Source organism: Tachypleus tridentatus, chromosome 8 (assembly GCF_004210375.1).
Source record: "Tachypleus tridentatus isolate NWPU-2018 chromosome 8, ASM421037v1, whole genome shotgun sequence".
Lineage (NCBI taxonomy): Eukaryota > Metazoa > Arthropoda > Merostomata > Xiphosura > Limulidae > Tachypleus > Tachypleus tridentatus.
Window position 1 is genome coordinate 58,859,680 of NC_134832.1, and position 13,413 is coordinate 58,873,092.

General features: G+C 32.3%; 1 protein-coding gene across 1 annotated transcript in view; it reads right to left on the reverse strand.

Annotated features, from left to right (window-relative positions):
* Positions 1-13,373, reverse strand: part of LOC143222448 (mitochondrial import inner membrane translocase subunit TIM44-like) — a 45,137-nt gene extending 31,764 nt beyond the window's left edge. The window contains exons 1-3 of the mRNA XM_076448978.1: positions 13,273-13,373; positions 2,662-3,811; positions 96-173 (exon numbers count right to left, since the gene is read on the reverse strand). Of these exons, the coding sequence (XP_076305093.1) occupies positions 96-173; positions 2,662-2,715 (132 nt within the window). The 5' untranslated portion in view covers positions 2,716-3,811; positions 13,273-13,373. The remainder of the gene's footprint in view (positions 1-95; positions 174-2,661; positions 3,812-13,272) is intronic.
* Between the last annotated feature and the right edge of the window lie 40 nt (positions 13,374-13,413).

Genomic DNA, 13,413 nt, shown 5'->3' on the forward strand with positions numbered 1-13,413 from the left:
TTATTTTCACTAATATATATATATATATATTAACACACACACACATTGGTATCATGATCTAATTTCAAAAAAACACTTCTGAAACTCAAACTTACATATTTTTTCCTTGCTTTCTGCAAAGCTTCTGACTGTTCCAACTTTTCAGCTTCTTCTCTGAACTTCCTAAGACTTTCCTAAATCATATCAAATGCTTTTGTAAACATACATGCATTTTAACAGCTTTAATGCAAAATACAGTGGCAAAAATGTACATTAAACAGACTAAATAAATTAATAAAACATTTCTTATTGGACGATATCCCAAATATTTAAGTAAGGAAACATTAAAAGCTGTTTCTTCAACCCTCTTATTACCAAAATATCAAATAGACGTAAAGACTTGTGTAAGAACATTCTGTAAATAATTCTGATTATTCATGGAACTTATGGAAAGGTATCAGTGATTTATAATCCTATAAACGTAACTAAATAGTGTTCTCACACTGGTATTCAAATAATTAGCTATCCTTACTATAGATGATTTAATATTACAAGTATGAACTCAATCAATTACTGATGAGTATTTGATTAGTGTCAAGTAAAGTAATCAACACATCAGAATTATGTTTAAATTGAATAATATCATACAATAATATCATTAAAATGATCAACTAATGTCTCTAATTACTGCTGTTTTTTAATTATTCCAACTATAATAAAAATTTTGCTATTATGATATTTCATTATTATTTTGGATTAATTTAAATTTGTTAAGCTCAATTGACTAGAATAAAAATTAACAAAAATAATAAACTAACAGAAACTAGGATTTACAATTATTGATATTTTCAATTATTCCAATTAATCAAATAATTGAAATATTGCTATTATGTCTTACACAATGGCTTATCCATTCTTTGTCCACTACAAGTATTGAAATTCAACTTACGTGTTATAAACTTTGGTTTTTAGTCAACTCATGAAAATAAACATTTTGGGGAGTGTCCTTCATTAATGAGCTCAACAATCAATTATCAAATTCCACATACGACCCAACTCTATCAAGCATATACGTAATGTACAGATTGTATTAAGAAATTCATTTTACCAAACTAAAAATACATCACTTCTTTGAAAACTTCTATATATAAATAAATTTTCAGTTTAGGTTGACAAATGGAAAAACACTTCCAACCTCAGCTGAAAAGTTTTATTTATGCACTAGAGACCTACTACAGGTCCCTAAACTTACACAATCATCCTATCATACTATAAGTATAACTAATTGACTAATTTTAAACATTGTTGTTCCTAGATTCTACAGTTTAATGGACCCATGTGTTGTACCTTGTAACAAACTTCAGAGGACACAACAAAAAATTTAGGTGACACTTTTGAGACGCAGGTTTAGTTTTTTCCAATTGAGAAATGTCATTAACCTGTTTAGTGCCGTAGATGAGATAACTCATCCAATCTGATCGGTAACAGAGTGCCACGAACGAGTTAATTCATTCTCAATAATACCTAACTTCAACGCTAGATGTCAGCACCATACATGCATTTGACCTACTTACAAATTGTTTTACTTTCATCCAAAACGAAGAATCATTAGAGTTGTATTGCAGCTGAAATACTTGGCAGTCAACAGGTTAAAGATGAACAATTATAATTTGTTGATGGAATAAGAAAATATCAGCTCTGTTTTGTTACTTACTCCCACAATAAAGATGCTTTTTTACAATTATACAAAATATTTAAAAGTTAAAAGTGAAACTTTCAGTAATCTGTATTGGCAATGCACTGTGCTCAAACCAAATTATCATGGGTAGGCCCATTGATATTAACACTGTTAGCAGCAGTTCAAAGGTTCTCTTGGGTTACTTTATATTATTACAATAATTTTGTGTTCATTTTAGTGATCATCAGTGTAAACCAAGCTTATTATTCTACATGTTTTCTTTTATGCATAGGCTTATAATAATGAATAGAAAACAATACAAAGAAAAATAACCATCAAAATGGTCATACTGGTATCTCAGTTACTTGCCATGGAGGCTAGGTTTGATAATGCAATACAAAACTTTTAACTTTGCTTTTGATCTAGTAGAATTTCACAGTAAAAACTGAAACAAATCTAATCATGTTTATTGCTTACAATATCTGCATTAAACAGACTCATTTATTAAACATGGACCTATTTGTGAAAATTAGCATTTGACATATTTGACAACCTGAAATAACAGAAGCCTTACAGAATCTGTAATGTTCTGTTTCAAGGGAAAACACTTAAAGTATGCAGGAAGACTAGGATCCCCAATTTTCAGACAATACCATATAAAAGAGATAAATCGTAGTTTATATATAGTAAAATTTCAAGGCATTTAACATTACCAATAAAATTATTTAAAGATCTATGGTATCATAATATTTATGCAGTATTTTATAGTAGCAGGCTCCAGCTAAAACCAAGATATTTGAAAATAAGGTATAAAACACTAGCTTCAAAGCAGAAAAAAAAAAAAAACAAACTAATATCATATTGTAAGATGTCATAATACAATCAACAAATAAACAAACTATATTAAAAAAAACTGCCTAAGTTGGAACTATATGCAGTCAAACACTATATCCATATGTTACCTAGTATTTTCTTATGTTCCATATTTATTAACAAACACTTACCTTCATTTCTTTGTTCTTTGCCAGCTCTTGTTGAATGTTTTCTATTAACTTCATGAAGAAATTTTTTTGAGGAGCACTGAAATTCGAGACTGTATAAACACAGCACAAAAAAAATCATTTTTAATGAATAATAATAATTGTCAAATATAAGTTAGGATGCAATTGTAATCTATACTTTTACTTTCATGAAAAATATTTGTCAAAACTTTATAAAGTATAATACATGTCTATATCAATTTACAAACAAGACTTAATATGCAATGGCTGGAATGTTCCATTTACCCATTTCTGAAACTACTTGAAAATTAATAAAACTTCAAATGAACAAAAACAAAAGTATGAACTATAATGACTTTTAAAATTTTCTTATTCTAATAATATAGACTAACAGAAGTGCCACCCTATGTGCTGTTAGAAATAACAAACAGTTGTATAAAACTGTAATGTTTTTATATATTAAACATGGTACCATATATTGATAAAATAAGTTTTTCTTTTAATAACTTCAGTTTCTCAGTACTAAATTTAAATATTACATCAATAAAGATATAACCAAACCCTCACCAACAGAACTAGCAAAAGTCATGTTCTGTTGTGAAGAAAATGTTTTCAGTTAAAATTGTGTTCTAATATAAAGAAATGTTTGTTGCACATACCAGTTATTCCTTTAATTGTCTGAATCTTGAATATCCAAAGTGTGAAATATTTTAAAGGATTTTTTTGTAGTGCCATTCAGTAGATGGTACAGAACTTTTGGTTACATACATAGATACTGACATACATACTACATTCACTATAGTAAAATTACCCAGTTTGAAGGTAATGCATTAAACACACAGTTCAGTAATAATACTTTATCTGTTCTCAAACAAAACTAATGAAGAAAAATCAGTATCAGAAATCAAACTTCTTAAAACATTAATAAATACAAATGTTTATGCTAGAATCAATACATATTTAAAACAGGCATTCAGAAGTTTTAACTCTTACAGAGTAAATCAAGACAATGAAAAAATAATCCTTAAATAATACTATACTTAACCTGACAATGTGTTAGTTGTACAAGTCCTAATGGAGGTGGTTGAGATTTTATATTTGTAAAACATGCTGTGGAACCAAGTCTTTCCAGTTGTATTCTCGTTCCTATAGCCTGTAAAAAATTAATAAAAAAAAAGAAATACCAAATGTAATCCAATTCACAAGTACTGTTATTTAAATACTAGCAGAAACCCACAAAACATTGCAATTAACTCAGTATATTTATTGCAAAAATACTTATGTACATATAGCATTTCTAGAATAATACAAAATAATTCTAATCACAGACACTGAAAGTCCACTTGTCTTACACCTAACATTGGTGAGCCTTTCAGTTTAGCCTATATTCAATATAATGCAGTTTTTGTTTAGTTAGGGCTAAATTTTACCATACTTAATACTATCAATAAACCTATAATGTTACTTCACAACTTAATGTTCAACCTTTAAATAAAAAAATAAAAAGAGAGATAAGTTTTTAACATATTGTATAAAATATTTACTGAATATTTACATCCACTGAAATGATGTCTGCACAAATACACATTTATATAGTAAGCTTTGCACATATTTTCAGGACAGTGAAAAATTGAGTATTATTATAATACAACTTCAACACTTACTAATTAAGCACCTTTTTTTTTTAGCTCAAGACAAAGTGGACTGTCATGAAGAACCAAATCATTCAAACATTTTCAAGTTGAACTGAAACACAAAATGTGCACAAGCAAGTTGTATGTTTAAAATTACCATACTGACAATTTCTCCTAATCATAACAATGCCAAATCTGTTTACTAATAAGAATTAAATTACATAATCAAGTCAGAGAAAACAAAATCAAAGAAATGTACCATAATAAACTAACAGTATTATGAATTTCAACAAAAACATTATGATAAAAACAGTATAACAAATGAATCAACTTTTGCAGGCAAATAGTTATCAAAGATTTTTATATAAAGCTTCACACTTTGAAGATGGGTTACTGGCATAAAATGATATGAGGCTAGAATTTATAATTTTTCTGATTCATGAACATTAACTGAAAATGCTACATAACTAAAGTTAAATGACACTTCACAACCACTAACAAAAAAACACAATTTTAGCTTCCTGTAATACTAAAAAAAAAACAACACCAATGAACAAACTCTTCTGAAATGTTTAAAATGTCCCCTCAAAATGTATGATTTTATGCTTTTTGAACATAAAAGAAAATGTCTTTCCAATAATACTGCTCCAGTCTTTTATTTCCCACTTTACTACCTTTGGCAATATCTATCTTGTGGCACTCTACTAACCTACATAAACACTCTCTCTATCCTGATACCATCCTTAACACCTCATTCAGTTAATATTATCACTTTCCAAGACTGTGGGTGTACAAATAAAATACTGGTATCCTGGTGGGGGAACCGCACTACATCCAGAGAAGGTATGTTCTTCACCCAAAACCTAAGTCATGCAATACAGACATAATCTGTCACCATTATTGGTCACACCACAACTAGGTAGCTAAAGTCTCACTGCTTGGAATTGGAATTATAAAACCATGGCCCCTAAATCACACGTTGGTGACTAAAACATTTGATGTGCAATATGTGTGTGTGTTAGCGTATCACAGCCAACAGCTATAGAGTGATCTATTTTGAGCCAACAGAATAATGGTACTTAAATGGACAAATCCTCTCCTTAACCCAAAGAAGTTCAAAAGGTAACACTCCAACTCAGAATGGTGTGATCCAGTATGCCATACTTAAACTGAAGAAACAGAACAATTAATGCCACTCAACTATATAGGCATATTCCACTTGACCCAGAGGTGTGGGGAAAACATGGAACAAACTGTGCTCAACTAAAGACCCAGTATGTACTGAACCAATAAAGATCAAACAGAAGAGCCATGCACATCCCAAACAGGTAGTGAAGCATCAAATCTAAACCTGTATTACAAGTAGGTTCCCATGAAGGCTGGCTCCTCTGCTATTTACATCTTGGACATAACAAACAGGTGGGAATAAAACACTAGAATAACTAAGACAACTCTCTCCACCACAACCTTGACCAACAAATCTTTGATAGTCCTAGAACAAAGTTCCAAGATCCAAGTATCTGTGAGATGTGGAAACACTACAGGTTAGATGGATAATTGTGGTGAAACGAATTACTAATCCTGATGCAAGTACTTATAGTAACACATAAATCCACCATAAAGATTTTCCCACATCCAGAGATTCTCAAATCTGATTCCCCACAGACCACAGAGGCATATGGCAGTCACTGCCACTACTGGTGGCATTCCAACCAAGCAGAGGAACTCTTGGATTTGGGGAGGATCAATACTAGGTACCAATGGATGAAGGAGCTGACGTAAGGATCAAGACACTCGGACAGAGACAGAACTACGAAACCCCATAGGACCCAAATAAAGTCTAGAAGTCAACAACAACAGGGAGGAATGCAGATGAGCAACATCAATCCTTGATTCCAAATACTCTGGAACTCCTGCAAAAATCAAAGAACAAAGAAAGGGGCCTCACATAACTCATGGAGAGTAGCAGCTGGTAGACAAATGCTCTCCAATAAGGCATTTTTACCCAATAAATCCCAACAACGTACCATCCAAGAGACTAGGAACAGTGCAGGAGCTGACATCAAAACCAAGATAGATACTAACAATGGTCTCAAATCTTCATCAAGCTGAGATGCTTCTGACAAAAGTTATAGGGATCATAAATATCTTAACATTGTAGTTAGGGTGAAATAAATCCTAGAGTATTGTGATCTATTCAGATGACCACAACTTTTGTTATGGAATCCCACATTTCCAGGAAAAGATATAGTCTTTGATAATCTAGATACATGTACACCTGGTAGTGATAGGCTAAAACATGTTGTTCTGACAAATGTTGCATCATATAACTGAGCAGTATACCTCCCTACATGAACCACAATATCAGGAGATGGAGGTAAAACTAAGTATTTCCTCTCAGACCTTTCTACCATCAGGGAAGATGTAGACTCAAAAGCAACTGGGGAAAGACCCAAAACATCACATACTTAATTAACTGAGGAAAAGTCAGTGTTGACTGAGAGAAACTGACTTCATGAGAAGCCAACTGAGTAAAGGAAGACACCAGAAAAGCCAACCTAAATTCTCTCAAAATGTCCAGAACTGTCCAGAACAACCTCAACTAATCAACACTAAATATCAAATGTGATACAAGAAAGATTTGGTTTGCCTACATACCAAAAATTTACTCCAGGTATTCTACCAGTAGATTAGCCTGCCATATGGCTAAATAAAAGAAAAAAATAACAAAAGTCAAATAGGTAAACACAAGGAAAGCACAAAGTATATTCAATAATCATAATATAGAGAATGCTTTGTCAAAAAAAAAAAAAATGATGTTATCTAAATAATTTGCTTACATACAGTACCAGGATAGAGGGCACTCTGACATAGGTGGAGAATGTAAAGAGAAAAATATTGCAGAGAGCTATTAACTGAAGAATAAACGACTGGAGCAAGTAAGAAAAAATCAGAACAGTGCTTAGATGAGCAGGGGAAAGAAAATCCTAGCATTCAAGTAATAGCTTCACATCATCACAGTGAAGCACATTTGTAGGAGAATCACAGGCACACTTGTACATTGAGTGGACTTCCTTGCAACCATTGGGACCCAGAGATCCTAAATTGCAAGGATCATATCATTTGCCTCTTCTAGTTTTAATCTGAAATCAATGATACAAATTATTTCTATTGTTATATTTAGCATGTATAAATAATGTTATCACAAGCAGTGAAAAACATTGTCAAATATGATAAAAATATGTAAAGCTTCAAAAATGAATGTCTAAAAGTGACAAAAAATATATATTTATTTTTGGGTCACTAATAACCTAATTGGAATAACCATGTGGGAAGGATCATCACAGGTCCACATTTTAGTGAGCTGTTCTCAATATATTTAATTTTCAATATTTTCAGAAAATGTGTTCAACAAACCTGATTTTAATGGAAAATATAATGAAATATACAGGCCTTGGTTCAATCACTTGGATGGTCTGGTGTTTCAATACATAATAGGTAATGTGTTCAGCAACATTTGAGGGGAAAAATTTGTTATTTTTTAATCATTCTAATGTTCTTCTCATTATTTTGAGGTGAGCAGTAAATGTGTGTACGTTGCAAATGATATTCAAAAAACGTCCTAACTTATCTGTACGTCACAAGTGTGTATGCACATTATCTTCAAATTGTAAAAATATCAACTTTTTACAATTAATAGAACATTTAACCTTCCACTTAACTCCATCTCACTAAATCCTCATTTTATATCAATTTTCATTGAACCTGTATATGTCACATAACTATTGTTAGGTCATTCCATTCCAACTCACCCAGAAGAAAGAACTTTTCCCAATTCATGTCACAGATTTTCTTGAAAAAATTAAAGCAAACACTTCATTTTGATTTACTCAGCTGGAAAATCCTAAAGCTGTACTGCATAGCTGAATAAATCAGGATGATGTTTTTGCTTAAATGTTTTCAAGAAAAACTATGACATGAACTTGAAAGCCGTAGGTGAGCTGGCATGAAATGACCCTGTTACGACCCGTGCTTATATCATTTAACATTATACAGTTCTCAGTTCTACTGTACTCTGATACTAGTAAGTAATATGTGTACAAATGTAACTTTCCACAGGAAGGAAGCTGAAGTCAATATTAAAAACTTTTTTTTTTCAGGCAGGACCACTCTCTATTGGTAAAAGGAGCTTATAACTTAGAAATAAAAATTACACTAATGACAAGAAATTGATAAGGCTTCTAAAATATATCTGATCTAAAAAGTGTGACAAGAAAATAATCAAAATAGATAAACATGCAATGAAAAATAATCATGTCATTGTCACAAATATAAAACAATAACTAGGAACAAATGGTCTAAATAAATCTTGCATAAAATATACAACAGCAAGACTAAAACATAATTAAAGGTTTTCACAACCAAAACAAGTGCAAAATAGTGCAGAATGAAGTGTTCTTTCTCAATAATGAGGAATAAGATAACTGAAGAGTATCATAACACCAAAAACAATGAACATTACAAATACATAAAATTAACTTGCAATAATAGCATGTATGACAATAAACATATACATCTCAATAATTAAATTTTTATTGTAAAAATCTTTAGCACTAGCAAACAACTGAAAAAAAAAACAACATATTTCACAACTGTAATATAAATATAACTCAGCAACTTTCAAGTGGTTGACACAAGGTATGAAACTAAGTCATCAAATTCTCAAACATTATTCAATACCAGGGGTCACCAATCTACATCCCTCGAAGTCATTTTGTCCAGCCTGCCAGCAGCTAGCCTCTTGGAAATAAAATGCGACATTTCATCAAATGTCCGACTGTCATAATAAAATAAATCACACCGATGGTCGCTTTAAGCTGGCAAACACAAGACATCATGATAAAAAGAAACAAGGCTGTCATGTGCATTTTCAACCAATAGGAAAATTCTTCTTTCATCCTTGATGCCTGTTTATTCATATTGAGGCACGTATCTATGAAAGCATTAAGATTTTGAAAACAAGTACAAACTTAACCCTCATCCTATCAACTCATCTTGTAAATTCAACGGCCAAGGGTTACCGCTTCAGCAAGCTCATTTCTCTCAACAGTTGGGTGATGCGCTTTTTGTAACTCATTCTTAGGTAAGTGTCGTGGCAAACGTACATTTCAATATATTTTGTTTGTGCGTTCTTGAACCAGTATAATACTTTTCTCACAGTGTTCTATGTTTTTCATTTTCAGATCCTGTTTTTTTCACCCATTGTTATGGCTGCTTTTAAAAGAAGAAAAATGGACTCTCAGTGTCATGTTTTCAATGAAAAATGGGGAGAAAAGTAAAAACAAAACCAGTACTTTATGCACGAAAGTGTTGCCGGAAGCACAATCTTGAAGTCCAGAAAGCTACTTGTCAACATATTTGAAATTTTCGAAAGTGTTGCCGTTTGAAAGAGCACAATCTTCGAAGTCACTATGAAACAAAACATCTATCAACTAATTTGAAATTTTCGGGAAAGTTCTGTTCTGAGAAATTTGAATCCATGAAACATGTTTTTGAATCTCGAAAGAATCTCTTCATGAGAAAGTTTGCTGAAAATGAATCTGTCAGTGTCATGTTTTCAATGAAAAATGGGGAGAAAAGTACTTCTTTGTGGAAACAAAACCAGAAAGCTACAAAATAGTACATAGGATGGCAGAAATTTGAATCCATGAAACATGTTTTTGAATCTCGAAAGAATCTCTTCATGAGAAAGTTTGCTGAAAATGAATCTGTCACTCGTACAAGATACAAAATAGTACATAGGATGGCAGAGCGGGGAAAACCCTTTACTGATGGCAACTTTATCAAAGAGTGTATGATGGAAACAGCAAATGAGCTGTGTCCTGAAAATTCCAATTTCTTTGAAAGTATCAGCCTTTCAGCAACTTCAGTTGTACGAAGAGCAGAAGAACCTGGAGAAAACATCGAATTACAAAACCCCAAAAGCTAGAAACTTCCTATGGTATTCTCTGACACTGGATGAGTCTACTGATCTCTCGAGTATGTCACAACTTCTTGTGTTCATTCGTGGAGTTAATTTGGACTTTCAGATCATGGAAGAGTTGGCATCAGTTTACAACATGCATGGAAGAACAACTGAAGAAGACATTTTCATGGAAGTGTGTAAAACTTTGCAAGACTATAACCTTCAGTTGAATCAGTTAAAGGTGTAACAGTTGATGGAGGAAAAAACATGGCTGGAGTAAGGAAGGGTCTGGTGGGGCTGATCAGGAAACAGTTGGAAGATCTTCAACTCCCAAGTGCTCTGTTCATACACTGCATCATACGTCAGCAAGCACTCTGTGGAAAAGACTTAGATATTTCTTGCGTACTGAAACCAGTCATTTCTGCAGTGAACTTCATTCGGGTCATGCACTTAATCATCGCCAGTCCAAGGCGTTTCTTGAAGAAATTGATTCGGATTTCTGTGACTTGCTTTGTCACATGGGCGGTGAGGTGGCTCAGCTGCGGTAAAGTCTTGTCTCGTTTTTATAAGCTGAGAAGAGAGATATAGAACCGATCCACTTCTGTTGGATCCAACCTGGTTGTCAAAGTTGTCATTTTTGGTTGACATCACATCCCACATGAATGAATTGAACTTGAAACTTCAGAGGAAGAATAACCTTGTCTGTGATCTCTATAGAATCAATAAAGGAGTTTGGAGAAAGCTGTCATTCTTTGAAGCACATTTGGTAGGAGGAAACCTCTCTCATTTTCAGTGTTTCAATGAGTTTCATGCTGGAATCACAGAAGGTGCCAACCTGGAGTTTCAGAAAAAGATTATTGGTGATTTAAATAAGCATTTTTAGAGAGATTTTCAGATCTCGACAGAATCAAAAGTGACATTCTCCTTTTCAGAATCCTTTTGATTGTGTCATTGATGACGTGCCAGTGGAACTTCAGCTGGAGGTCATCGATTTGCAAGGAAATGACTTCTTGAAAGCAAAACACAGAGAGGGGCAACTTATTGAATTTTAAAGCTGCATACCTGAAGATGATTTTCCAAAGCTGTAGCAGTTTGCATCTGGTATGGCATCAGTGTTTGGAACAACTTATGTCTGTGAACAAGCATTTTCAAAAATGAAGTATGTGAAGTCGGTACATCGATCAAGGTTGACTGATGAACATTTGAAAGCAATTCTAATGATTGGATGCAGCAATTCAAAACCAAACATTGAAGATATTTTGAAAGCCAAACACCAATTTCATAAATCTCATTAACTTCTTTGCAGCTTAGTAAAAGTCAGATATGTACTCACTATGTGCGATGTGACAATTGTTTTTGCTAATGTCACCTTCTTTGATAACCTTTTGGTAAATAAAAATGTTGGTTGTATTTCTGTTTGTTTTTTATTATATGTGTGTATTGCATGCTACTCCCACATGGCTAATGTGGCATCCTAAACTTAGTGTTAAGGCTTTTACAGAGAGCTTTCGTTCTAGTTTATGAGTATTGAACATAATGATCATGCGGTCCCAGCTTCTCATTCCCCAAGTAATCTGGCCCCCTGTAAAAAAAGTTTGGTGACCCCTGTTCAATACCATTAATGACAAGACACAAAACCAGGTTCTTAAATTTATAATTCTTTTGACAACCTTATATTTCAAGAATATTCAAAGCATTACAACAATCAGCATTGACAGTACCTACACTGTAATATTATTCTTTTACTTTTTCTTCAACTGAACAGTCTAGCTATGATTGCAAATGATGAATTTGTTTGTTTTTAAGCACATAATTTCATGGTGAATGTTAGATTTTAGCAATATAAACCTTTATATTTATTGCTTCTCTACTGATTTTGAAGAAGGACCTGAAAAACTTGAGCACTTTCAAATCGACCTGGGGATAAATACTCTATTATTTGAAAGCACATTTTGGGTCCTTTTAAAATCATTGCATGTTTTGTGTAGATACTGTGTGTTTCTCCACTGAGTAGATGCATAAAATGAGTGAATAAAAGTATACTGTGATGTTGAATGCCACGTGATTTGAAGGTAAATCAAAATCTTCTGCTACTTTTCAGAAATATGTTTACTCACTACGCAATGATGCAGCTTGTCTTAGAATGTTACAAAAAAAAGAGTAAACAAAAAATTGGAAGAATATTAATCATGAACTTTAAATAACAGCAGAGGTATGTAAATTCAAATAGAAGTTTGAAAACAAAATGTAACATAATATAATATATATATGTCTTAATACAATTCTGAAAAATCAAATTGAGAATCAGAGTGAAGCTGAAAGTGATATTACATTTTAATTACAATAAAACTACTACTAGTTTACTGCAGGTAATAATAATAGCTGTAGGGCAAATAAAATTTGCAAGCTAACTATGAAGTTGTAACATGACTCAAAAATAATAATATGATATTAATACAATATGATATTAATACAAAAATTAAGATTAATAAAAGGCAAGAATAAAGAAATGGAATAGAAACATATCATCCATAAATCATGACATCAGGGGTGAAATTTTGCCAGTACTTACTGGTACTGAGCACTGGAACTTATTTTTTTAAGGCGGTAGTGGTACTGGGACTTATTTGAGTTGCTTTGTCGTTTTTCATGTTTACACTTTTTTTTCTTCCAAAATAGGATCACTTTATCCACCTGATCACCTCTACTTTTTTGTGTGAATTTCACCCCCTGTGTGACATTAACTTAAGTCAAAATTATTGAACTTTCACTCTGAAACAATCTAGTGGAGATGCAGAATATATGTTAGATTTCACTATTTTCAAGTTACAACTAACCTGTAAGTCAAGTTTTACAGTTTCAAGTTTAAACTTTACCGTTTACGTAAGTTTAATTTTAAAATTTAACTCCAAACCAGTGAAGTTACATATGTTATTAAAAGTGGATGGCAAAAATACATTTAAAGATATAAAAATCCGTTATTAGTTAAATAACAAACAAATTTATTATTCATACTTTGGTAATTGGGAATCTCAATCGTGACGATAATAGCCATGCACCCAGCACGTGCGACGCCATCTTAATATAATCCTCATTTATATTTTCGCTAAATGGTATCAGTTTCGTATTTGTGTCATTTTGATAATTCTTTGCCTT